General features: G+C 38.2%; 1 protein-coding gene across 1 annotated transcript in view; it reads left to right on the forward strand.

Annotated features, from left to right (window-relative positions):
• The window catches only part of gsb-n (paired box protein gooseberry-neuro), a 49,649-nt gene extending 29,414 nt beyond the window's left edge, over positions 1-20,235 (forward strand). Inside the window, exons 4-6 of the mRNA XM_017622971.1 lie at positions 18,708-19,301; positions 19,385-19,714; positions 19,883-20,235. Coding sequence (XP_017478460.1) covers positions 18,708-19,301; positions 19,385-19,714; positions 19,883-20,235 — 1,277 coding nt within the window. The remainder of the gene's footprint in view (positions 1-18,707; positions 19,302-19,384; positions 19,715-19,882) is intronic.
• The last annotated feature ends 7,301 nt before the right edge of the window (positions 20,236-27,536 follow it).

Genomic DNA, 27,536 nt, shown 5'->3' on the forward strand with positions numbered 1-27,536 from the left:
TACGCACATAACTTCTAAACTTTTGCCTACTCTCCTATTAGTCTTTTGAAGTGCTTTTCTGCTCCATAGACCAAGCTATCTCACTCTTCCTTAGCTAATCTCATGTAAGCTTAACTCAAGAAGCGAAGTCTGGACCTAAAAGGGCTCCGCAATTGCACAGGGTGGTCTCTTCTGCTGCACTGGTTGAAATGAACAACTCCCGGGTTCAACAAGTACTTCACTACCCTGCAGCAGCCGGCAAGAAAGCCTGCAACAACTCTTACTTCGTATCTGGTAAGGTGAAGTAATACTTTAGTTCCCTTCGTTGATACGTAATGGCGCTATGATGGATGCAATTTATCTGATACTTTCCGTTTTTCTCTGGTATTGCTGCGCTTCCTTCTTCATTCAGTTATAGCGCAGCTCCATGGCATACTGATAAAGAATTATGGGCCTATGAATACCTATGCATCCCTTTTCCTGACGAAAATATCTGCCACTTCATTACTTACGAATCTAACATGTTCCAGTTAACTCGGTTCCAGATTTAGAGTTAAGAGCTGAAGACAATGTCACAACAGCCTCGAGGTGATTTCGCGCCGGCCAGTTGACAGAGTGTATGTGCATATGTATTTGATTTTCCGCCGCATTTTTTTCACGTCTCCAAAATAGCTCAATGGTATGAACCCCAGTAGGAAAGGCACAGTTAATTTGTCCCATTTCCGAGGTTTTATTGCCGTAATTGGTGCTATTAGGGGAAAAAACTTGAAGTTGTATGTGAAGTTATATCCCAGGAGACATATTTACTTAGGTCCATAAAGCTAATACCCAGTCCCTTCTTATATAATCCTAAGAGAAGGAAGTAAGTAAATACTAGCTCTTCAGTATTTTGGCCTTAGATAAGTTTTGGTGTATAAAAGCCGTTGGTATCCGCAGTTGTTGATTTTCCCAAGTCGTTGAAGTTTGCTGAGCTTATCCTGTGTGGACTTTTTTCTGTTTTTTTTTTTATCAAATAGGTGCGGTGTATATTAGAATGGAGTTTTTAAATAGTTTCGCGCATCACACATTCCCATTTAGAGCTTATCCTCAAAAATAACTCTCAGATATTGACTTTTTTTAAGAGAATTGTGTCTTCTCTGCTTGACGAAATGTTTATTTTAGTTTAAACCCTTTCCTTCTCATGGAAAGAATGACTACATTTAATTTTCTGCTTAGGGGTGACGTTCGAAATTGCACCATTTAAGGGTACAAATGACATGACTTAGGAGAAGGGATGAAATTACAAACATTCGTATTGATAAGAAAACTCCGGTCGCCATCAATGAAAGCAAAATTATCAATGAAAGGAAGGGAAGANTCTTACGAATCCAACATGTCCCAGTTAACTCGGTTCCAGATTTAGAGGTAAGAGCTGAAAACAATGTCACAACAGCCTCGAGGTGATTTCGCGCCGGCCAGTTGACAGAGTGTATGTGCATATGTATTTGCTTTTCCGCCGCATTGTTTGCACAATGTCTCCAAAATAGCTCAGTGGTATGAACCCCAGCAGGAAAGGCACAGTTAATTTTTCCCATTTCCGAGGTTTTATTGCCGCAATTGGCCCTATTAGGGGAAAAAAACTTGAAGCTGTATGTGAAGTTATATCCCAGGAGACATATTTATTTAGGTCCATAAAGCTAGTACCCAGCCCCTTCTTATATAATCCTAAGAGAAGGAAGTAAGTAAATACTAGCTCTTCAGTATTTTGGCCTTAGATAAGTTTTGGTGTATAAAAGCCGGTGGTATCCGCAGTTGTTGATTTTCCCAAGTCGTTGAAGTTTGCTGAGCTTATCCTGTGTGGACTTTTTTTTGTTTTTTTTTATCAAATAGGTGCGGTGTATATTAGAATGGATTTTTTAAATAGTTTCGCGCATCACACATTCCCATTTAGAGCTTATCCTCAAAAATAACTCTCAGATATTGACTTTTTTTAAGAGAATTGTGTCTTCTCTGCTTGACGAAATGTTTATTTTAGTTTAAACGCTTTCCTTCTCATGGAAAGAATGACTACATTTAATTTTCTGCTTAGGGGTGACGTTCGAAATTGCACCATTTAAGGGATATGTTCGTTCAACGCACTCAGTAAAAGGTGTCAGATGTCATTAAACCTACCCTTTATTACGATGGCAATGTCAGCCGCGTGGCCCTAAAAATCGAAACTCTTGTCACTCAGAAAGCAGACGATCCACGATAATAGATGGGTGACCACTACCCGATACAAATGACATGACTTAGGAGAAGGGATGAAATTACAAACATTCGTATTGATAAGAAAACTCCGGTCGCCATCAATGAAAGCAAAATTATCAATGAAAGGAAGGGAAGAATCTACTTGGGAAGAACTAGTCTATACTTAGCATGCATAGCTAACGCAATCAGGCAAAATAAATAGGCAACTGGGAAAGTTGTTTTTCCCCTCATCAACGAGACGAAAGATAAGTGCAAATGGGATCATTTTGAGCTACTAAATAATAACTTGTCCAGCTAAAATAAGTTCTCATCTGGATGGATGGGGCTGCTAGAAAAATTTGTAAAAACACTAAAGGACAATGTCAAGTCTCCGACTCTGGTATGACCTAATTTAATTTTCGCAAAGAAATCTATAACAGGCGCCACAATTGTTAAGAGAACGGGCACCAAGGATTAGAGCTGCGTAACTCAATGAATTTTCGCCAGTTGACTCAAGTGACTCTAACTTATTTAGATGAGTCAGCTCAGTGAGCTAGCCATAAAGGCGTAAAGTAAAGGATTACTGAGTAACATTTTTCTATAAGTGAGTTGAGCAGGGACCTCACTGCTGGGAGATAGTTTGTCAACTCCGCTCAGTGCTAAGCTATACAGCACCCAGTAAAAAGTTGGACAGTGTATTTTATATTGGGCATTAGACAATAGCAGAGAGAACTGCTACGTCGTAGTGTTCTACCAACTATTATTTATTTTTACTTAATAACGATGATTTTGTTTATTATAACAAATATGTATATCACATTCCTTTTCTACATTCATAAATTTTAGTCTTTAAAAGAGTCAAAAATAGTAAATAGTTATTAAGTAATCCTGAACCATTTCAAAATCATTTGAATAAATATAATAAATCAGCGTCCACTAAATTTTAATTAATTTCCGCTAACAAGACAAACAATGAATGAAGATATTCCAGCAACTTGACTTTGTTCTTTAAAAGGTAGTATTAGTGATAGTTTTAGTAACAGTAGCAAACGCTTAAAGGTATTTAAATATGCTAATAGCCGGTTTGTTTTTAGTAGCGACTACCACTGCTACTACTACTACTACTACTACTACTACTCCATGTGCTACTATAATTAGACAACGAACATATTTCAAATCTCACTTAAGCAGTCATTTATTAAATAACGCTATTAAAATTCCATATCAAAACTTTTACAACACATTTTCAACACCTTTCAACCCTTTAGCCAACGGCGGTTAGCTACCAAAAATGATAGTCAACGCAGTAACCCAAGCGTGTGGCGATTAATCTTGGCAAGCGCCCAACGCTCTATGTACGTAACAATAAATCTTAATTAAAAGAGCAAAATAGCGTGGTTAGCCAACAATGGTCAGCTGGCAGCAATCAGCTACATACATATACATATATTGGGCGTGCAGGCAACAGCAGAATATCCACGCAGGCAATCAGCCAAATGTTCAAACCGCGCGATCGATTGATCATTTAACCTCACATAACAATAAGAATGAAAGAAATTCAATTCGTTTTTAAATGCTAAACAATATGTATATTAATTTGTTATTGCCACAAACATTAATAATTTGTACATATAGCGCGCTAGAAAGAGATATTTCTGCTGTATAGTATAGTGCTTATCATACCTATATGCCGCCCACATATTCTATCTACATAGCGGAATTCTTAGAAAATTGTTTGGTATGCAGTTTTGTAGCTCATTCAGTTCTAGTATAATGAAATGCCAGCTTAAAGTGGCTGAAAAATACCTTTGATTTTTGAAAACCACTCAGTTTTTTTCCATACGAACAAGGCGAAAACGTTTTTCTATGGAGGAAAATCTTCAACCAGAGTTGGCAGATCAGAGGTTTTCCCTCTAGATTTAGAGACTTTGGACTGCCCTAGGGGTAAATATAGGGGAAAGCTGTGGGGGAAGAAATGCGTCTAGGGAGAATTCAAAACAAAAAGGTTTTTTTTTAGGATATTCTCTGAGTTTTGCAAAGCCCTTGCATAGTGCACAGATTGCACAACACCGGTAATAACCGGTCTTCGTATGGGACAGCTTTGCAAACCGTACAATCCGTACACCGTGCAAGGGCTTTACAAGACTCAGAGAATACCCCTAATAAATTCTAAATAAAAAATCTATATATAATTGCTCAGTAATACGAGGAAGTTAGGGCGATCTGAAGCAGCTAGAGAATTGAGTTACAATTATATCAAATTAAAGAGCAAGCTACAGAGGTTAGTCGAAAATTGCCATATTTCTAGGTGAAAAGGTGATGTAAGCATTTGAAGATCCCCTTAAGATATTCATAACTTATCTATATTCTACATATACGTATGTATATAATTCAGCGTCAAATATATTGTACTTTGTGCTTTAAGCACTTCTTTGGTAAATAAGAGCTTTTATTACTAAGAGAGTTTTTTTTAATTAATATCATATGCATACACACAAGAAGCACTTTTTTCAGCCCCAACCATTTCCGTTGCACCATTTCCGTTGCATCATGTCCATTGCACCATTTCCGTGTGCAAGTTCTGTTGTATTTGCCAATTTACTCCCAACCAATCAACCGCCGCTAAAGAAGTTTGGCTTCAAAAATCAATAAACGCAAATTATCAATATGTGTGTGTCGTATAGTTATGATAAGCACTATATACATATATATATAGTTACATACATGTACGTTTTGAGAAGTTTTTTCAAGTCTTCGAATACGAGCAATTATGTTTGTAGATACGTCGTTATGTCCAAGTGCGACGCAGTTGTGCGGACGCATATCGCTTTTCCGCTTTGCCATGACCCCGCTGCGGTTAAGAAGAGCCACCTACCCGACGGGGGCAGTGGCGCAATTACACTGCCAATAATATGCAGCGGCTACTGTAGTGAGCTGAAGTTATTTTGTTGGTAACAATTATTTCGGGTATATATTTTTAGGCTATTTTAATTTGGTTTTATTTTCATTCTTTTTGACTCATATGTTATCTTTATGCTGTGGTATCGCTCGCTAGGACAGCTGTGATGTCTGCGGTGCGGCGGCATCTTTTCACACCTCTGACTCAGTCCATGCGCTGTCATGCGGTGTTTTGATAAATTATCTTCGAAAGTTGTGCAATTCCCCGCGCTGCTCGTCTAGCCCACACGTTTGCCGTAAAGCTAGATTTTCAGAGCAATTACTAAAATAAAGGAAGAAAAAAATTATAACATAAACCAGTCAAATTCGCTTAGTATTTTTAAACGTACGACTTGTTTGGGAGCAAAGTTCAAACCAAAACTAGAGAATGTATGCAAAGCTCAGCAAATAGCTGTCCAATTAACCGCAGATTTATGAAATCGGTTAGGAGCTGCAGTGGGATGTTGAAAGAGAGAGAGAGAGATAGAGAGAGAGAGAGGCATATGCATAAATAAAGAGAAGGGTAAATGAAAAAGTGGCGTATAACTACGTAACTAAAGCACTTATCGTTACTTCACCAAACCAATTTGCTATATTTTAAATAACGGTTTATGTAGATAATTAGCGCTTTTCAAAGTTTAAATTGCTTCAAGCTAAGCGTGTGAACTTTGATTTGCCACATTTGATGCGCCAATTCTCATATTTACGTCAATAATTAAATATTTTTCACGGCTAATTATCACATAAAAACGGTTAACCGGTTGTGCGGCGGCTTCGGCGCTGATCTGAGTCATCTGGCAGCATTGGGTAATTGTTTTGAAAAAGCGGAAATATCATACGGTGTTTAACGTCCGGCAGATTTGGATTTATATTGGTTATTAGAACCTGATTAAGTGGCGGAAAATCGCACTTCCTTTATTTGGTTATACTCCGTTGCTATGGAACATCGCCAAGTTGATTAATACGGGTAATTACTTAATAGCCCACTTATTTATTTAATTGCGTTTACATGCTTATTAAAGCACTTTCAAAGAAATGTAGGAAAGCAGGTTATAGGCTTAAAATTTCTCACGTTTCAAAGTTATTAAGTTTAAAAGCTCTTAATAAATTTGAGATATTAAGTCTTACTTTCCTTACACTTTCCATAACAGACAATGTGAAATTATATGTACTTACGTTTTGAAATGAAAGATACCTACATGGGGAAAATCTCTCATTATGATTCTTTAAATATAACGATTCTTTTGCACTTATTATGTAAGATATTTAAGATATTTATTTGCTTCGTGACTTTGGTTTTTTCCGTTCCCGTATTTTTTTTGAGACCGTTCAAAGTGGTTTTAAGTTTTTCGGGTATTTTCGTGTTTTATCTTTTGGGAACATGCGAGGTTTGCTCGGAACCTGTGTAGACTTTTATGTCAACTTTCAAGTTTCTACGGCACCATTGGGAATTCGTAGTGCTTAAATTTTCGGGACCTTACGGGTTTTTTCTAGACATTTTGGTATATTTTGGGTATTTTTACTGTTTTTCGAATATTTCGGCATTTGTCGTGTTTTAATTTTCGGGAAATAACGGAATTTTACGAGGCCTTTGGGTTTTTGTTTGCACTATGTCAAGATTCTTCGTGTTTTTTTTCGTGACTTTTCGGAACCCGTCGAATTTTTTTCAGGGCCCTTTGTTCTTTGTTTTTTGAACTTTTCCAGATTTTGCAGAACCTTTCGAATTTCTCGCGACATTTTCGGGAATTATGCAACTATTATGGGTCTTTTCGGAATTATTTGTATTTTATTTTTCGGAATCTTTCCGAATTTTGTTGATTCTTTACTCATTTTACTCCAGATTTTTCCAATAATGTTCCGAGACCTTGGGACCTCTAGAGATTTTTTCGGAGCTTTTCGGTATTTACGGGACTTTATGGGGTTTTCAAGTCCAAAGAAGAGAAGGGAACTCTGTCTGTAAGCAATTTTCTGGCTTAACGATAACATACATAGTTATCTGGTTTTCGACAGCATTATTTTGGATTGCGGCATGATGATCGGAGGTCCTGGCGCAGAAAGTTGTTTAGAAGGTTGTCAGAGTAGTACGCTTTGTTTTTAGCAACTATTGGCAAACTGATACCCGGAGTATCTTTTGGAAGAAAGTACGTCGTTAACTCTCCTACAAGGAAACAATGGAGACAGTCAGACACCGTCTTGGGGAGTTCGGTAAAAACTTTTTATACCGACGGCTCCAAGACTGAAAATGCAACTGGATGGCATTTGGACAGTAACCTCAGATGCTTTACTGCTTTGAGTACATAACAGACAACGGTCTATCAATTGGAATTCTTTGCAGTACTGAAAGAAATAAACAGGATAATTGGCGAACGGTGGCTTATCCATAAAATTAGTGTCTGCAGTGACAGCAAAGTGCTTTCGAAACCGTTCGCACATTTTCAAAAATACTTCAGGAATGTGCAATCAACTGGCTGATGAATTGGCGCACTGCGGTTGTTTGGAGTATCCAATCTTAGGGCCAAGCATGGCGGGAACAGGCATCAAGTATTGGAATAAACAAAGGTCCTGAGAGCCGTTGGTGCAATGCTGACCCCTGCAAAGAAAACAAGTGCTTTCTGAAAAGGTCCGACAGGGCGGTAGCGAAATTTCTTCTCAGATATATAAGGAGTAAGCTTTGAGTCCTGATAAGACACAATCAATGGGGACGACATATGCTCGCCTTAGCCATCATCGACGATTTACTATGTGCATCTGCCACTGGCCGGCCTTCGACTGTCTTAGATGGTATATTGCATGTGATATGTTGAGAATAGACGATCTACATTCTATTTCCCTCGACAAACTGCTAATATTCATAAAAGTGCATAGTAAGTCTGCGGAGGAGCAATGAATTCCCAGCCCAGGAAGTCTAAGAGGTGGCACATCTGGCGCCTGTTGTCGCTATGCTAGTCAGCATCAATACCGGCATCGAAATTGTGGACTTAAACACTGCGCAGACACTGAACTTAAGTCACAGTATTGTCGACGATATTTTCTTATTATAACATTGGACATTGTATACATGAATTACATTTTAACTCAGACTTATTTTTTGGCGCTTTAAGCCATCTAGAATATATTTACATAGTGCCTTTTGCTTTTTCTAATTTTCGAAAGTACTTTGAAACATAATTTATATTTACATTTTAATCTGCTCCGTCTTGATAAGTCTCTCCCCCAAAACGATTTAGAAATCATCCAATTTCCTTATCATCTAAATACCTTCGCATATTAATTACTGTCAATTCACCTTCACTACAAAAGATTTTCGAAAATAATTTAAATAACAAAAACTATTCAACACGCCGAGGTACTTAGATCACAACAAAATTTCCCAAGAGACACCTACAAACGCCACACGCACACGGCCAGGCCAAGTAAAATTAAACTCAAATCACAAAACCAATTTTCCCAACGGGCCAAACAAACCAAACTAAACCAGAGCTGCAACAACAAACAGCAGTTTGGAAAAACAAAAACTCCAAAGAAAAAAAGCAACAACAAATAACTAAAGTGTGATAATACATTAATAAAGAATATTTTGTAACTCATCACCGACCACAGCGAGTAGGCGGCGGTGTCTTCTTTACCAAAAAAAAACGCAATAAGATGAAAATCACCGCAAAGGACACCCCGTCGCGTATTAAAGATGCCGCACATGTGCGGTACGATTGAAGTCGGGCCTTTGCTTTTGTTTGGTTGACACTTTTTTCGGGCATGAACGAATTTGCTGTCAATGCCGGCGGTATCGAGCGGCAATGGAAGCAAGTCAAGGTTTCGGCATTGAATGCACCACATACTCGTATATATACAAACACACACCAGGGCGAGTCAGTTGTTTGTTGGCTTGAGAGTGCAGGCGTTGTGGGATGCGCCTTCGGGTTGGCCGAGCACGATTATGGACACATAATGACATATGAGCCTGTCGTGACGATTGCAGAAAAAAGTTCAAAAAAAAAGTAGGAAAAAATGAACGGAGGCACAAAGGCTAATTGTGCAGCGAGGACCGCACACACAGAGGCTGACGTGGCGAGCGAGCAGCAAGTGTAATGTTAGATTAATGCCTTGAGAGCGAGTATGTAAGCAGAGTCCAACTTATCGGCCGAGTGCGCGAATTTGCGCAATCATTTTGGTCACTGCGAGGTCATTTGTCTTGTGACAGGATGGCGGTAGCATCGCATGAGCAAGCAAGTAGTAGTCGTTGAAGGCTACCTGCTATGCTAGAGAAGGATATATGTAGTATATGAGCGAGGGAGGGAGTTAGTATGTAAGTAAGTGAGTGAGTGAGAGAGCGAGCGAACGACTGAAGATTAATGAATCGCGCGCAAAGGTGAGCCGCTTTTGTGAATCATTAAAGAGGAGGTGTGAAATAATTTACACACGCTTAATGAGCAGACAAAAAGGATCAGTGTGTACGACTAGGATGCAAATGTGTGTGGGGAACAGGCATGTGAAAAATGCACGGAGGCATACTGAATATGCAGTTAGCTGTGTAAGTAAAACAGGCAGCGAGTGCTGGCAGCGTTTACCCAGGGGCAGGCGTCAGTCGGTCTTTGCAGTCACGCAGTCGAAGTAAGTGTGCGATTTCTTTTTCGTTATGCAACCCTTAAGAACAAAACAGATCNCGAACGAACGACTGAAGATTAATGAATCGCGCGCAAAGGTGAGCCGCTTTTGTGAATCATTAAGGAGGAGGTGTGAAATAATTTACACACGCTTAATGAGCAGACAAAAAGGATCAGTGTGTACGACTAGGTTGCAAATGTGTGTGGGGAACAGGCATGTGAAAAATGCACGAAGGCATACTGAATATGCAGTTAGCTGCGTAAGTAAAACAGGCAGCGAGTGCTGGCAGCGTTTACCCAGGGGCAGGCGTCAGTCGGTCTTTGCAGTCACGCAGTCGAAGCAAGTGTGCGATTTCTTTTTCGTTATGCAACCCTTAAGAACAAAACAGATCACATCAGTCTTTGTACCTGTTTCTATGTGCTGGCTCGCCTCAAGGATGTCTAATAAACAACCTTGCGTCATTTTTGCGATTTAAGTACAGTGCCCAGTTGTGCAAAATCAAAATAGAAAGCGACCGCTCTTGCGTGAGCGTTGTCGGCAAAATGTCTAGCCACTTTTGATCTTCGTCAAAACAAAGCAAGAAAGTTGTTCGACTTTTTATGTAACAATAGCTGCCATTCTGTCTGGTTTGCTGAATGTTTTGTAAATAGCTCGATTCGAAATTCTTTCTTACATTGATGTGCCCTTTACAACGTTTAGCATTTTTTTACAGTTCGCCTTCTTTCTTGGTTTGTAATTATTAATTGGTTCAAGTGATTTTTTTTAATGACTTCTTGACTGCGGTTTAGCCACTTTCGCCTTTGATTATGCGGTCAAAGCGCCTTCTTTCCTTTTATTGTGTGACTGCCTTAGGGTTTGTCAGATGCAATACAAATTACTGCAATATTTATCAGCATTTAGACACATTGTCTGTTGTGCAGTAGAAGGCGTGGGTATATTGTTTTTTTTTTTTTTTGAATTTTCGGAACGGATATTTCCTTATGATCTTGGATTTAACGAACTATTCCCTGAGTTCTTAAAATATTTGACTATTTTTGTTATTTGTAAGAAATGTCAAACGTCATCCTAAAGCTGCGGTTTCCTAAGAAGCGCTGGCGCAAAGGCGGCCGTAACACAATCGGCTTGCACAGATAACGTTTCACTGCATCCGACACGATGCTGAAATTGTGCTTCAGGGACTTGAGAGCCGGAACGGGCAAATTAGGCATATTTGGTCCTATCATCCGAAAAGTCAGCTCTCACGAGCACCATCAACGGAGACAAGCTGATCAATTTCGCAGCGGCACGGTACATGGTTGTTTGTAGTACCGGACACCAGCATCGAAAAACTCACCAGAATTAAGTAGAGCGCGTTGTAATAGACGGAAGAAGCGTAGTATTCTGGATGCGCGTGCGTCCTAAATGAAGAACTGAGAAGTGGTAGGACGCGAATGCGAATAGTTTAAAATATACACTGGAAAGCAATGTTGAGGCGTGAAAAATCTATTATAAAAGATGGCAGATGGAAGCAAGGCTCCTTAAAAAGAGACTCACTGTTTTATTATATGACAATTGGGAAGTGCATAGCAGGCATTTAGGCGTTCGGTGTAAGTAGTCGCCTAAACAGACTGAATTACTTCATGAACATCAGCGTGGTTTCAGACATGAGGAATCCACAATTCACCAAAATTTCACAGTTTGTAAAATCCTGGAAAATGCCGATTTCGTTAGCACGAGAAGAAGATGCCTTTCTGACTTCAATGTCCAATTTTAGGAGCTTCGCAAAACGAATACGGCTATGTACAATGTAAAATAGCGTTGTTTCAATCTTCAACTCAGCCCAAGTGGGAAAAATACCTATCCGCGCTGTTCGCGACCAAACGAGGTTTTAGACTTGGCGACTTACTCTCGTAGGAATTCTGCAATCTGACATTTGGAAGATGTAAGTAATACGAATTGCCCATCTGAAAGGGAAGGATGCATAAGAGAGTAGTCTTACGTTGAACGAGGATACGGCAACGAACCAAATTTACGAAATAAGGCTCTTCAAATCCCTCAACGAATCTGCCCTTTTTATAAGACGCTGTAATATGGACGATGTTGAACAAAGATGAAAGGGCTCTGGCAGCTTAAGAGATAGCAATTCTCGACAAGATCTTGTGCGAATGGATGTGTCAACGATACCCATGGCTGAACTGTTGAAGGATCAAGTACAAAAGGGGCCGCTCCTTACACTTGGGTTCAACAAATCGCATTACTTTGCTAAGGAAAGATGAAGTTGGCCAAATTATTTATTCTTCGGCCAAATCTATAAGCGGTTATAGCACCAAATAAGAACTAGAAATTGTGTTATATTGCAAATAACATTTAACGACAATTCCTGGTTTAAACAGACTTTAAAAATTCAGAAGATTATACGGGAAGAAGTTAATCGATATTTCTTAACAGAATACAAGGCTATCAGCCTTACTTTGAGACACCTGTTAACAGGTATTGCAGGATCTTTTCCCCCTACGCAAAGCATAAACTTGGAGGCAGAATCACATATACCGACTCCTTTCGCCCTTCAGGAAAGAAGTCGAAGGTTTTAAATAATGTCGAGTGATCAAAGGCTGGGTTGAAAGACTTGACCTTTCTGAAAAAATCGGCAGCTTTGCTTGCAATACCGGCTGGGTTTAAAGCCTGCTCCTGAAACATAAAAGCGACGGATTTTTTTGGCAGCCGGTTCGAAAAGGCCCAAACTCAGCAAATTTTTCCAGAACACCCTATTTTAGAATTCGATTGAAGAAGACCCCATCTCAGAATTGAAGAAGACTCTATTGCAGCAAATGGTTGAAGAACGCCTTATCTCAATGTAAATGCAATACATCGGCAGTTGAGGTAGGGCATTCTTGAGCCAGGGCGTTTTCAAACCGTCTGCAGAGCTAGGTCGATCTTCCACTCAGCCGTCGATATGTAGTATTCTTGTTCACTCTACCCAAGGCAGTCGTGAGTCAACCTCTTCTCTCCACTTCCTTCAGGACTTCGTGCACTTCGGCGCCCCGGAGAAAAGCTGGTCAGTGCACCCCATCACTGAGTGTTATTAGCGAAAGTACTGACCCAAGCCTTGCATAGCGTTCAGCCTGGATACTGATAAAAAAAAATTTACTTGGAGGACCTATTCGGTGTATTTTAGGCAGATGGTAGTAAATCTCGGTAAAAAAGGCTATTCTTTTCGGAACCGTCAGCTCAGTAAAGTCTGCGTAGAGACTTTCAACTTTTTTTTAATGTTTTCTCTTGATGCGTGTAGGGCTGAGGAAAACCTTTTTCAGCTCTCAAAAATTTGTAATTTTTCTTTTTTTTCAAGCGATTATCTTTATTGTGTCCTTTCGAGAATCACAATAGTCAATAAATTCCGGAAGCAGTAGCACACACATAGTCCTTGCGCTACGGAAAGATCGTTTCACATTTGCGGCAAGTGCGGACATTCGGAAGCATCAAACGATTTCCGGCTCAATCAAAGCGATCTAGAACAAAGCCTTTAAAATAAAACTGATAAAAGGATCTTTGCGTACAATGCATGGATTACGCAAGCCAAACAATTAAGCTAGTTGCACGTAAATTTATGCTGATAAACCGCAAATCCCACCAAGACCACACAGTGGAGTGCAGGACACGCGCAGTGAATTTCTGAATTGGAGGTTCTTCGATTGTCTGCCGACGGCATTCTATTTCGGCAGCGTTGCATGCGCGTGCATGTGTGTGGGTGCATGTGTGAATGAAAGTGGCAAGCCATAGTGTTGATGCGTCGACCATGACGAATCGCACAAATGGCAAAACCACGAAAATATACGCCATTTAACTGCATTTACGACCGTATGCAATGAACACTCTGGCCCTTTGCGACTTTACACGATCACGACGGTTGGCAGTTAAGTACCATTTACCTATGTACATATGTACGACACTTGGTACTTGTAAAAAATGAGCTTGTGATCTCGTTGAATAATTTTCCAAAATATGTACGGAGATACTTATTTTGCCGGCGGTCTTTTCACTTTTATCTCACGCTATCGTGAAGGAGTTGCTCAAACTAACAAACACCCCCATAATGAGTTAGATAGAATACTTAGCCAGCTGATTGCTAAGCGTATGTATGTGTGTGTGTGTGTGTGTGTATTTTATGACACTATTTTGTAATGAGCACTCTAAATAATTTGCCATGATCTTCGGCGCATAACCGACTGAATTGACAGCCACGCCCACAAATCGCAAACACATAAAGCAACACCACGATCACCTCCGTAACCAATGTGTGATGGTAGTGATGTGGCTCTAGCCGTGGCGGCGTCGTCAGCATCGTCGGCGATGTCGGCGATGTCGGCGTTGGTGGTAAGAAGCTAACACATGGGAACACCCGCACGCTTCATGCGCGATTTGAGCGCGGCACTTTTGAGAGTCAACCAACCAGTTACTCGTTTGCTGTGCTGTTTGCTCGCGCCCGCCGCTTGTTACGCTAACTATCCCATTGTCAGAGGCAAGTGGACGGACAAACGTGAGATCGTGTTATGGAAAAAAAATTAAGAAAGCTATAAAAATAAATAGTGTTGTCGACTAATCTTCTAAGTCTGCATGTGCATATGTCAGTTTATTTATGAATCTGGTTCGCGTGTATGAGATTTTTTTCTGTGCCTTTTGGAGCTACACTTTGTGTAGCACACTGTAAGTGGATACTCAATTAAATTTAACGTCTCGGTTAGTGGATATTTAACATTGGTTTATTTGGTTTATTTCACTCTTTTGCATATGACATGTGACAGCTCTTTGACATTTGTCGCTATTATGTAATGAAACCGTTGTAACAGCTGTCAACTACTGTGCGTAGATTGGATTTTATGACATGGTGATTTGAAGTGTAATGGAACTGTCTCAATGAATTTAGATCAAAAAAAGGTAAATGGCGATGGCTAGCAATTGGTTCAGTGTGAGAAAAATGTGAGATAAATTTCGAAAAATAGTGTTGAGTCCGACATTTTGCTAAGAGTATATTCACTGATTTTCAAGTCGGCGCGTCATTTTCATCACTGAAAGTTACAAGTCATAGCCTTTAATCTGTCAAACAATTGAAAGTTTGGACTCAAACGTGATAAATCCCTAAAGCTTTACTTAGGCTTCGATTTATTTCTCTGTTTGAATTGGCATGGTAGTTAGATTGCTGTAGACCAAGAGATCTTTTGTGCCCTCAACCATTCATAGTACCTCATCCAACCCTAGAAATTCCAGAAATTTTAAGAGATCTACAGGGGTTAGCGATTGTATGAATTTAACACTTGGTTAGTGTTGGCCTAGGTATCTCTCCCGTCTCCTTGCAATCGTATCGAACTAGTGAATCAGGTGTAAAGGAGTCTTCTCGATCGATTCACAGAAACGAAATAGGTCGTTTGGCCTGATCCCTAATTTGTGCAGGTAACCTCTAAGTACACTGTGCACGTTGCAGGTTTATTATTTCCCTGTAGCTTGTAAGGTGGTAACCTCCCAATAAGTATTTAGCCTGGCGTAGACCTACGATGTTACGCCAGTATCGTTCTCTGAGTCTTTTCTTCTCCTTCATGAGCTCAGTCCCAATAGAATACGAGGCGGCCGCCGTTCTGGCTAGATGATCAATTAGTTGGATAATATTGTGTTTCGCCAGGACGTTAAGCCTATCCATAGACTCACGAGCCAAGGGGAACTTGACCACAAATGATGTGAGGGCCTTGAATGCAGCCTGACTATCAATTGGCTTTAATCTGCCATAAATATGAGCAATACTTAGTCGGTAAAAAGATCTTTCAGTTTGCTACCCGGTGTCTCCTGAGAAGAACTCTCCATAAACCTAAAATATATGCTACCAGATCCTTGTGGCGTTTTCCACGCAGCGGTAGCCGCAATACAAGAGGCCTAGGATCTACTCCGATAGCCAAAACTCTTGGATCCTGGTTGTTAGTTCGAGAACGATGAAGAATCATTTTGCTTCCGTATCGACCACATCGAATTATACGCTGTTAGGCTCAATTGAATTCCGGATCATGTGACAAGACAGGGAACTCTACAGGAAGTGCACCCGGAAAGCCTGGGTGCTCCCCTGATCTAGGAAGATGGGCATTTAGTCAACTCAGCGAGCGATGGGCAAAGACCTTGGTGTGCAAAATGGCTGAATATTTTTGGCCAAGGCTTAAACTTGAGTCACAATGAANGAATATATGCTAAAAAGCTAGCTACGTACCGAATTTTAAGCAAGTCGGACTGTAAATACGATTTTTTCGAATAGATCAGTCCCTGGTCCATTTCTCGGGAAAAATTGACCATATATCTTAATATATGCTAAAAAGCTACTTACGTACTAAATTTTAAGAAAATCGGACTATAATAAGATTTTTTCGAATAGACCGGTCCCTGGTCCACCTACCCGAAAAAAATAAAATTTTTTAGCCTAAAACATGGTGTTTACCAAAAGCTATTTGTATACAAAATTTCATGGAAATCGGACCAGCCGTTCGCGAGATTACCTGTTACAAAAAAAAGGGACTTCTCTTTATATAATTAGTATATATTAGTATAGATAAGGAAGCCAATGCGACAAAAAAAATTCTAAAAAATTAACGGTAATTGGTAGCCACTTGACATTTGCACATTATCAGACTAAAATTACAGTGGCTAAAAAACTGTGTACTCGAAAAAATTCTAACACTTCCGAGAAAAAAGTTTGAAACTTAGGTGAAAATTTGTTGCACTTTTTTGAAGTTTTCTACAAATTGTTAAACTTGGGTTTATATGGGGTTTGTTAGAGAAAGAACTGTATTTTGATTGAAAATTCTTAAAAATAAATAAATAAACATAAGTGGCACACAATATCACTTCGAAATGGCGTGCTATAGATATGACCGATACTGTATATTAATATTTCTATCAGTATTAGCAATGATTCGTGATTTATAGATTGTACAAAGATTACCGATTAAATAGCAACCCTTAAGAGAGGTGCGAAACAAACTGGCGAAGGTTTTCTTTGTATTTTATAAGGGACATTTTTATTATTTTATATTCTCTGTTCAAAAATTTACCTGTGAATAACCCAGAGCTGATTTAAAGGACAGATTAAGAAATAAAGGACAAAATGCGTCCTTTATTTTGAAAAAAATTATAAAGGACAGAGGGTTAAAATAAAGGACGGATGGTCACCGTGCATATGCCATGCGAGAGAGAGAGATAATTTTTGCGTCGCTGATCAGGATAAATTTTGGGCTTCTGCGAAAAAATAGACCGTAGATTTTGACTTCCACGGCAAGATTATTCTTTTCACGGATAAACAACGGATAATTTACGGCAAATTATCAAATAGTTAGTTTGGGTTTAGCTGGTTTCCCTAATTGGTTCCACGGAAGTTAGCAGGGCACGCGATATTTTTTAAAATGTGTCCGCGGCAAGATAATTCTTTTCACGGATAAACAACGGATAATTTACGGCAAATTATCAGACAGTTAGTTTGGGTTTAGCTGGTTTCCTTAATTGGTTTTCAGAAGTGGAAGTTAGCAGGGCACGCGATATTTTTTAAAATATGTCCGCGGCAAAATTATTCTTCTCACGGATAATTTACGGATAATTAACGGCAAATTATCCGATAGGAATTTTCGCTTTGAGAAAAAGTTGTCCTGCCAAGTTCAGAGAGGTCTTTAAAGTGGTAAGAGGGAGCTTTTATTCTATGCCCGTTTTTTATATTGAAAAAGAAAAACTTAGAAAAGCCTCTACATGAGTGAATTTTCAGTAGTCACAGGGAGCTTTTATCAAATCAGCGCTTTTATACTGTGAATAACTTAGAAAAACTTAGCATTGAGGTCGCCAACTCTATTTTATATAGATGAGCACATATGTAAAAATTAATTTGTAATGAACTCTCTAACCAAATCGTTCAACCAAAGCTCCCACACTCGTGAGTATGCAGTTTGTTACACACCATGCCAGCCTCCTTTTGTCATGGACGCCAAGTTAACAAGCGCTAATTAGTTGAACGATATGCCTCCTCGAACTGCTGAGGTTAAGTATTAGACAATTGGCGGCTAGTTCTTTTGACAGATTTGTGACGCTTTTTGACGTTCGAATTAAAATGCAATGGAGCATTAATTGTCTGCACACCCAGTCACTGAGGCGGGCGAAGGCTGCTGCCACGCGGCTAGTTGAGCAGCAATTTTTTCCCACTGGTTTTTTGGCATTTTTAATTTGCTTAGCCATGCAGCCGCGATGCTGAGGATCGCTGCGGTTGGTTGAAGGCACCGCGCAGAGGCGTGGATACGAATGCTTGTAGGGAGAAAGGCAGTCATATCTATTCGTATTAAAATAAATTTTTTACCGAAAAGAATCATAAGCAGGTTCATATTTTTTAGATTTAGTGCGGTTGTATGCTTTTATTTGTTCGCCGGCTCAATTTAAACAAATTCTTTGGTGGCCATATCGTTATTCTACTTGATTTGTCGCAACTTAATTTGCCCCAACTGAATTATTCTCTCTCTATTCTGCTTCCTTCATTAACAAAATTTATTTGAGACTTTACATACTTATGTTCGGGTGTGAAACTCTATTAGTTTTTACGAGGTGTGAATAATTTTGGGTTATATTTCAATGAATCAGCGCTGCGATTGGCTGCGGGAGCGCTGAATATGAATGCTTCCCAAGAAGGGAATGGTATGGACAGATGTGAGACGTAAAAGGAATTCAACAGCACCGATCATGCAGCGATCTTCAAAGAAAAGGTCGAAGATCGTCACCTGTGCTTAGGCGTAATACGTTCCAGCTTCCTTTTTGCTTTACTTTCTCATTCCCCAAACTATTAAAGATACACATCTGTTGTCAAGAGCGTATACAAGTTACACTTAAAGGCGTCACACAGAAATATAGAGAAAATATATATTTAAAAATGTTTCTATTTCCCTTCAGTTTTTAAAATGCGACATCAAAATATTAACCTCAACCTTCCAATTTCCTTTCAGATCGCAACTCCGACATCAGCGATACCGAATCGGAGCCTGGCATACCGCTGAAACGTAAGCAGCGGCGCTCGCGCACCACCTTCACCGCAGAGCAATTGGAGGCGCTCGAGCGCGCCTTCACGCGCACTCAGTATCCGGATGTCTATACACGCGAAGAACTCGCACAGACCACTGGTCTTACGGAGGCGCGCATACAAGTGTGGTTCTCGAATCGGCGCGCCCGTTTACGCAAACATTCTGGCGGTTCCAGCACCGGGCTCTCGCCCATGAATGGCGGCGGTAGTGGCGTAGCTGGAATGCCAGGTAGCGCGATGGGAGCAGGTGCCGCTGCAACAGCGCCGCTAGGCTTTGGTTCATTGGCCGCAGTGGGCTCAATGGCTGGCTATAGTCCGGCTGCTGCGAGTACGGCCAGCGCTGGCATGAATGACAATCACGCTGCGCATGCAGCTGCAGCCGCTGCAGCAGCGGCCGCACATCATCCACATCATCATGCGCAGATGGGAAGCTACGATTTGGTGGCGCAGTCGGCGCAACACGGCTTTGCTAGTAGTTTTCAGCATGGACACTTTACCGGGCAGAATTACTATCATCAAGGTGAGTGTGGCGCAGCAGTTTTTAATTTCCAATTGTATGTTTTTATATGTATGTTTACATACATTTTCGCTCTCTCTTTTTAGATTACTCCAAGCTCACAATCGATGACTTCTCTAAGCTGACTCCAGAAAGCGTTTCGAAAATTTCTCCATCCCTCTCACATCTCACCGGCGAAAACTATTCAAAGCTTGAGCCTACCACGAATTGGTCGCAGGCCGCTTACCATCTCAATCAATCGGCGGCAGTAGCGGCCAATTATAATGCCGCCGCTCATCATGCTCATGCCGCTGTGGCACAACATACGCTGAACGATTATGTGGCGGCTGGTGCAGTTGCGGCGGCACACAATAATCAATTGAATAGTGCAGCAGCGGCTGCCGCGGCGGCTTACAATCATCCGCTACCGGCGCAAGGTCAAGCGAAGTACTGGCAATAATTTTGGTGCTGTGGTATAGTATTTGAATAAGTATCTAACAAGTACAGGTAGTTAGAATACCAAGGCAGTGAGAAAAAATTAAAATAAAATAANTTTGTAGGCTTTTATATGTATGTTTATATAATTTTTCGCCCTCTCTTTTTAGATTACTCCAAGCTCACAATCGACGACTTCTCTAAGCTGACTCCGGAAAGCGTTTCGAAAATTTCTCCATCCCTCTCACATCTCACCGGCGAAAACTATTCAAAGCTTGAGCCTACCACCAATTGGTCGCAGGCCGCTTACCATCTCAATCAATCGGCGGCAGTAGCGGCCAATTATAATGCCGCCGCTCATCATGCTCATGCCGCTGCGGCACAACATACGCTGAACGATTATGTGGCGGCTGGTGCAGTTGCGGCGGCACACAATAATCAATTGAATAGTGCAGCAGCGGCTGCCGCGGCGGCTTACAATCATCCGCTACCGGCGCAAGGTCAAGCGAAGTACTGGCAATAATTTTGGTGTTGTGGTATAGTATTTGAATAAGTATCTAACAAGTACAGGTAGATAGAATACCAGGGCAGTGAGAAAAAATTAAAATAAAATAAAAAATTTAAATAAAATGGCGGGAGGTAATAAAAAGTTCTCTCTCTCTCTCTCTCAATCGCGAAGCAGGTGTACAAATGCTATTATTAGCCCCTTCAACGAGAGAAAAAAAGCTATGAAAGCTGTCTTCTGAAACATTTGAGACTCCGAGGGGTAACTAGAAAACTGTACCTTAACATTTTTCCGACTTTTCTGAAAGGTATGCATTCAGCCGTCTGTAACTTCAATTGGTACAACTTTAGATACATTCTACCACCACTGAGTTAGACCAAGGTTGGATTCCTGGTACCCGCTCTTATATAATCCATTTGCCGTTCGATCGGGGCGTCAAACTGTAGGTACAAATCAAAATAGAAGCTTGGCCTTGCATTAAGCAAATCTTACAATATTTCATAAATTTCATATAAGCTTAAAGCTTTGAAGCACACTTAGTCCTGCGGCCTTTTGTGCAGGATTATTTGCTAACAGCAATGTTGGTTAGAGAGAGCTTTCGTTTCGTCCAAGCCGTATATAAGTTGTACAGAGAGCTTTCAAAAGCTTGAAATTGAGGCCAATGAAGTGGTCGAAAATATTTTAAAACGTTCATTTGAGTATGAGTGACAATCAGAGAGAGATTTTACACTGTACATGCCCATTTAAAGTTCATAAAAAGCTTTTACCGCAGGGTATACTTTCGTCATGACCGATTCACTTACAATGAATGCAAGTACGAAAGTGGGGCTTTATAGTTTTTTTCTAAAGCTTTAATAAATACAGATTAGAAACTCAGAACTCATCGTACACTGATTACTTACACTTGAGTTTAAGCTTTTAAACCAGAGTTGGCCACTTAATGGGCGTCCTCTTTGAGCTTTTTAAAGCTTTCGGGCAATTGAAGCTTAATCTCAATATTTGTATGTATTTAAAATACAGCCGCCTTGAAGATTAATTTAAAGTCTCAAAACTTTTGGCGAANTCCATAGTCCGATTCAAAAAAATTTCATATAAGCTTAAAGCTTTGAAGCACACTTAGTCCTGCGGCCTTTTGTGCAGGATTATTTGCTAACAGCAATGTTGGTTAGAGAGAGCTTTCGTTTCGTCCAAGCCGTATATAAGTTGTACAGAGAGCTTTCAAAAGCTTGAAATTGAGGCCAATGAAGTGGTCGACAATATTTTAAAACGTTCATTTGAGTATGAGTGACAATCAGAGAGAGATTTTACACTGTGCATGCCCATTTAAAGTTCATAAAAAGCTTTTACCGCAGGGTATACTCTCGTCATGACCGATTCACGTACAATGAATGCAAGTACGAAAGTGGGGCTTTATAGTTTTTTTCTAAAGCCTTAATAAATACAGATTAGAAACTCAGAACTCATCGTACACTGATTACTTACACTTGAGTTTAAGCTTTTAAACCAGAGTTGGCCACTTAATGGCGTCCTCTTTGAGCTTTTTAAAGCTTTCGGGCAATTGAAGCTTACGCTCAATATTTGTATGTATTTAAAATACAGCCGCCTTGAAGATTAATTTAAAGTCTCAAAACTTTTGGCGAATTACCCCAAACTGTTCGATGTAACGTTTAAAATTTCTTGAAAGGTATTTTCTGAGCTGACCAACCCTCCGATCTGAAGTATGCTCATACTCATATCAAAGCTATTAATATTCAGACTCTCCTCTTACTTACATATAGCTAAATGGATACAAAAAGCTTTCGTAGGAGCTTTAGCAAAAATCAATCTAAAATTTTAAGTAATGTTCCTTTTATTTGAAAAATAACCCGGGTATAACACTGGAAAAAAGTGATAAACTGGAGCTTTATTAAAAAAATTTTTTGGGAAGTTTTTCTAGGGAACTTTTCCTATTACTGATTTTTTGCGGTTAGGCTAGAAGTTCAGCTTTCATCTCTTACCAGCTGATTAAATTGAATATTCAGCGATCGAAGGTGTATAACAGTGACGCTGGGAGAGAGTTTTTACCCTGCGCACATCCATACAAAACTTATAGAACACTTAAAAAGCTGCTTAAGAACTTTGCACCAGTGATGAGCAGAGAGATTTATGCAAAGCTTTTTTTACATTCCTGTACATTTATGTGAGCCTAGCACACATACTAGCTACACTGTTGTAAAGTATTGGAACTGCCAGGCTGAACTGCTAAATGAGCTTATTTATTCAAAGTGGTGAACTTTGAGGTTTTTACAGTCTCTACTACGAGAGAAAGCTCGTTGGTAAAAAGAACATGGCACATGTATGTGTATCAGCGATGCGCACAGAGAGCCTTTACTCTGCACGCGCCTATACAAAATGTATAGAAAGCTTAAAAGAGCTTTGCCCGCGGGCAAGGAAGTGCTGTACATTTATTCTGTACAAGGCGATTGAGAGAATATGAGAGTAAAGTGATTTGCTGATGCTAATGCTGCATGCTTCAGGGCGCTAAAGAAACTGATAATTGTAGACAATGTGCGAAAATTTGAATGAAGTATTTGGCTTTACGTTAAAAAATAATTCCTCCACCAAAAAGGCCAAAAAATTTATAAATAAATATAGTAACATTAAAATATGTACCTACATACAATTTTTGCAAGCCTCTTAAAAGTTTTTTTAACTTATCTTACTCAAATAAAAAGTATTTCATGATCATTGCGACGCCAGCATAAACAGAAGCTATTCATCATTAAAAAAGTAGAAAAATAAAAATGAAAATAATAAATATCAATTCAAAAAAATGTACTGTACAGTAGACGTTATATGTTGTAAGTATGTAAGTAATATGACCTTACATAAATGTAATATAAAATTGTTTATAAGCCACTGTGGTATTTATGGAGTCTTACTGACTTGAAATTTGATTAACTTCTGAGCAGCTCCAAATCCTTATACATATATGGTAATACACATAGACGCATACATAAGTACATATGTATGTATGTGCCTGTAGTTATATGGCTGCAATAAGTGAGCACATACATTTTTATGTTGCACATTGCGCCTTTAATTTATAAATCAACTGTAATTAAAATTCAATTAACAATTTATTGTTTAAGTCAAGTACATTTTTTATTGCCAAGGCCAAGCAGGCAAATATGTAGAGCCAACCGCCAACCAATATTTGCTGATGATGATGCATACAAACATACATAAATAATTAAAATATTTGTTGGCGAAGTTGGTGCGGCCCTGTGCCTGGCTGTACCTAATTATTTGCCACCTGAGCCTTGTAATTGCATTCATATACATAATTCCTACACATACACATACAAACACATTTAAACATACATAAAAGTACATCTATAAATTATTTTTAAGTAAATAAGTAGCTATAAACACCCATATGTACATACATACCTAACTACATACATACATACAACAAACAACTAAATGCATTTAATGTAAGAAAGTTAATAAAGCAGTAAAGTTTTTGCAAATGCTGTAAAAAATGACGATTCGTTTACTGATTATTTAGATATTTTTGCCATAAACGTTTGAATAATTCAAGGACGTGAAGGTGCTTAAATTTTTAAATGTCGAAACTTGTGTGACTGGGCACATCTGTAGATTGTACCCATACATATGAACATAGTTACATGTATGTACATTAGACCGGGTCTATTTTTGCGAAAAAACTGCGACATCCACGTTCGGCCAAAAAAAAATTAATTTTTTCTAAACTGCCTTGCAAAAATACCTACTTTGAGACTCAGTGCGTGCTGCGAACTTTTTTTCTGCTACGGTCTGATATACATACATACATACATACATACAGTATCGGTACGGTGACCATAAATATGGATTCAAAATGACGGACAATTTTTCAAAAATATGCCTACATATATTTACGTAGTATAAAAATATCAAAAGAGTATTTATGATTCTAAATTCTTAATACATTTTAAACTTTAAAAATGAATCACGTTTTCTTCATTGATATTAATCTTTTTTTACATGAATATTTATAGTAAAACATATTATAATTACAATAGCTTACACGAAAAGTGAAAATCTTTAAAAGATTATTTTATAGGCAAATTTTGAGTCGTTCAAAACGAAAACAATACCCTTCCTTTTTTTTTTTGTTTTTTTTGGTACTTTTCGCAGTTATTTGTCAAAAATCTACGTCATGAATCGACGTAAACGACGAGTTACAAAGTGCCCTTTACAAAAATATATAATTTGTGCAGATTGCGCTCCATAGCATCTACATTTCTAATCCGATTTTCATTATCTTTGGCTCAAAGTTTACTGTTATGATATATCTTCTTTATCGAATTTTTTAAATAATGAAAAAAATAATCAAATGAAACTGCGTATTTGATTGAAAATCTCACTTTTTTCGCCTGTAGCACTAATAATTTTCATCGAAGTCGCCACAAGTTATATATTTTGGTAAGAGGCACATCAATACCCTTCGAGCTGTAAGTCGCTTAGGTTAATTTGGAGATTTTTTCATGAGATATTGAAGAAAAGCTACGAAAAGTACCAAAAAACACTTTTTTGAAAAAATCCATTGATTTTAAAATAACGAATAAAATGCGGGACAAATGCAGGACACTTGGAAAAAATCAGTACATTTTCAGGTTTTTCAGGTTTGAAAAACTACGCAGGACCGACCTTTGAAAAACAGTACGGTCCTGCAAAAAACAGAACGGATGGTCACCGTAAGTATCGGTCATATCTATAGCACCCCATTTCCAAGTGATATTGTGTGCCCCTTATGTTTATTTATTTATTTTCAAGAATTTTCAATTAAAATTTAGTTTATTCTCAGACAAACCCCATATATACCCAAGTTCAACATTTTGTAGAAAACTACAAAAAAGTGTAACAAATTTTCACCCAAATTTGCAACTTTTTTCCCGGAAGTGTTAGAGTTTTTTTGAGTAGACGGTTTTTTAGCCCCTGCAATTTTAGTCTGATAATGTGCAAATTTCAAGTGGCTACGAATTACCGTTAATTTTTTAGAATTTTTGTTGTCGCATTGGCTTCCATATAATGAATAAACTTCATTTATTTGTATATGGAAGAAAACTGCAACACCTTTGGCGAAAAAAATTCTAAAAAATCAACGGTAACTTTTAGCCACTTGAAACTTCCACATTATCAGACTAAAATTGATTGGGCTATAAAACTGTGTATTCAGAAAAATTCAAACACTTCCGAGAAAAAAGTTTGAAACTTAGGTGGAAATTTGTTGCACTTTTTTGTAGTTTTCTACAAATTTTTAAACTTGGGTTTATGTGGGTTTTGTTAGAGAAAGAACTGTATTTTAATTGAAAATTCTTAAAAATAAATAGATAAACATAAGTGGCACACAATATCACTTTGAAATGGCGTGCTATAGATATGACCGATACTATATATAAGAGTAAATTTTTTAACCCCCAAAAAACCCCGAAAAAGGCAATGTGGGGACCAATAAGTATAAATAAAAAAATTATAAATAAACAATTGGGTATTACTAGTGAGAGTCTTCTGAAGATAACCAGAGTTTTCCGATCGAAAAATATTGATTTTCAAGAATTCTATGCCATTTCTATGAGAATTTGTTTTTCCCGATATAAAATAGGTGGAAACTTTGAGCGCTTTGAGTGACCTCAAAATTTTTTTTGATTTCAAAATAAAAAATAGGGGTATACTTTTTTCGATACATATATAACAATCCTAGGGGTGAGAGCATTAAAATGCCGACTTTACTATTTTTGGGCCACCCTATTGTACATAAAGTATATGTGGCAGAAAGGGATGCGGCAGTTGTAGCCAATTAATTTGCCTCCCAACTCCTTCGTATATATTCTGTCGTGAACTTGGATTCGTGCTATTGGAGTCGCTGGTAATCGAAATCATAATTCCTGCGAATATATGAAAGTACACACACCCTAATGTTTTGACAAAAAAAAAATTCTAAAATGTGAAAAAAAGCAAAGAAAATAATGTTCGGAGAAGCTTTTCAATGGTCCTAGAATTCTTGGAAGGGAAAAAATATACTGCAAACCTACGCCACAAAATAAATTAATTAAATTTTTTTTTTAATTTTCTTTACAAAAGTTCTTGAGTTTTTGAAAAGGAAAAATATTGTGCAAAATTTGGCCAACACATTTTTTTCCAAAAAGTCGAAAAATATTTAATGTTTGAAAAAAAAAAACAAATACTGTTTTGGGTGGCTTTTCAAAAGTTCTACAATTCCTAAATGGAAAAATAAAGTTTTGCGAAATCACGACGAAAACAATTTTTTTAAGTGAAAAAATTGTATGTTTGAAAAAAGAAAAATAGTGAATAGCTTTGCTAGAGTTTTTGAAAGGGAAAACAAGTTTTGCAAAATTAAGGCAGAAAAAATTTCTCCAAAAAATTGAAAAAGTGAAAAAAATTAATGTTTGAAAAAAAAACATATGTTTAAAAAAAATAATTGCTCCTTTGAGTAGCTTTTCATTAGTTAAGGAAACAAGAATTCTGCAAAATTAGGCCGAATAAAAGCATTTTTCCATAAAGTCGAAAAAATTTAATTCAATGTTTAATAAAAAAATTAAAGCTGTTCTGTTTCTAAGGCTCTAGAGTTCCTGCAAAGGAAACACAATTCTGCAAATTTACCCAAAAACATTTTTTTTTTTTCAAACAAGTCAAAAAACTTAATGTAGAACAACAAAAAACTGTTTGGAGGAGCTTTTCAAAGGCTTTAGAGCGTCTGAATAGAAAAAAGTTCTGCAAAAGGTGGCCTTAGTGCAACTTGCCTTCAGCACGAACTCTAGAGGTATTGAAAAGTTACTCAGAACAGTATATTTTTTCAAAAATTTAACTTTTTAGACTTTGGAAAATTGTTTAGCACAATTTTTATTTTCCATTTCAGGAGCTTTAGAACTATTTAAAAGCTGTTCATTTCAGTTTTTGTTTTATTTTTTTAATCATTAAATATTTGTTATTTTTTTTTTTTATATTTTATTCGGCGTAATTTTGTCAGAACGTTTTTTCCTGTTCAGAAGCTGTTGAACTATTGTAAGGCTTTTCATAACAAGTCTCATTTAGTTTATTTCAAGCCTAAAATTTTTAATTTTTTTCGGCGTAATTTTACAAAGCTTTCTCATTCCTTTACAGTAACTACTCAGAACATTTTTTTCTTTGCCTCTTCGCGACATGTCGTACTATGCTGAATGAAGCTTTTATTTTTTCTTTTCAGGAACTCTAGAACCTTTAGAAAGGTAACCATAACAGTTTTCTTGTGTCTTTTTAACCGACTTCCAAAA

The sequence above is a fragment of the Rhagoletis zephyria genome, unplaced genomic scaffold (genome assembly GCF_001687245.7).
Source record: "Rhagoletis zephyria isolate East Lansing unplaced genomic scaffold, Rhagoletis_zephyria_1.1 Rzeph_scaffold_03001, whole genome shotgun sequence".
Lineage (NCBI taxonomy): Eukaryota > Metazoa > Arthropoda > Insecta > Diptera > Tephritidae > Rhagoletis > Rhagoletis zephyria.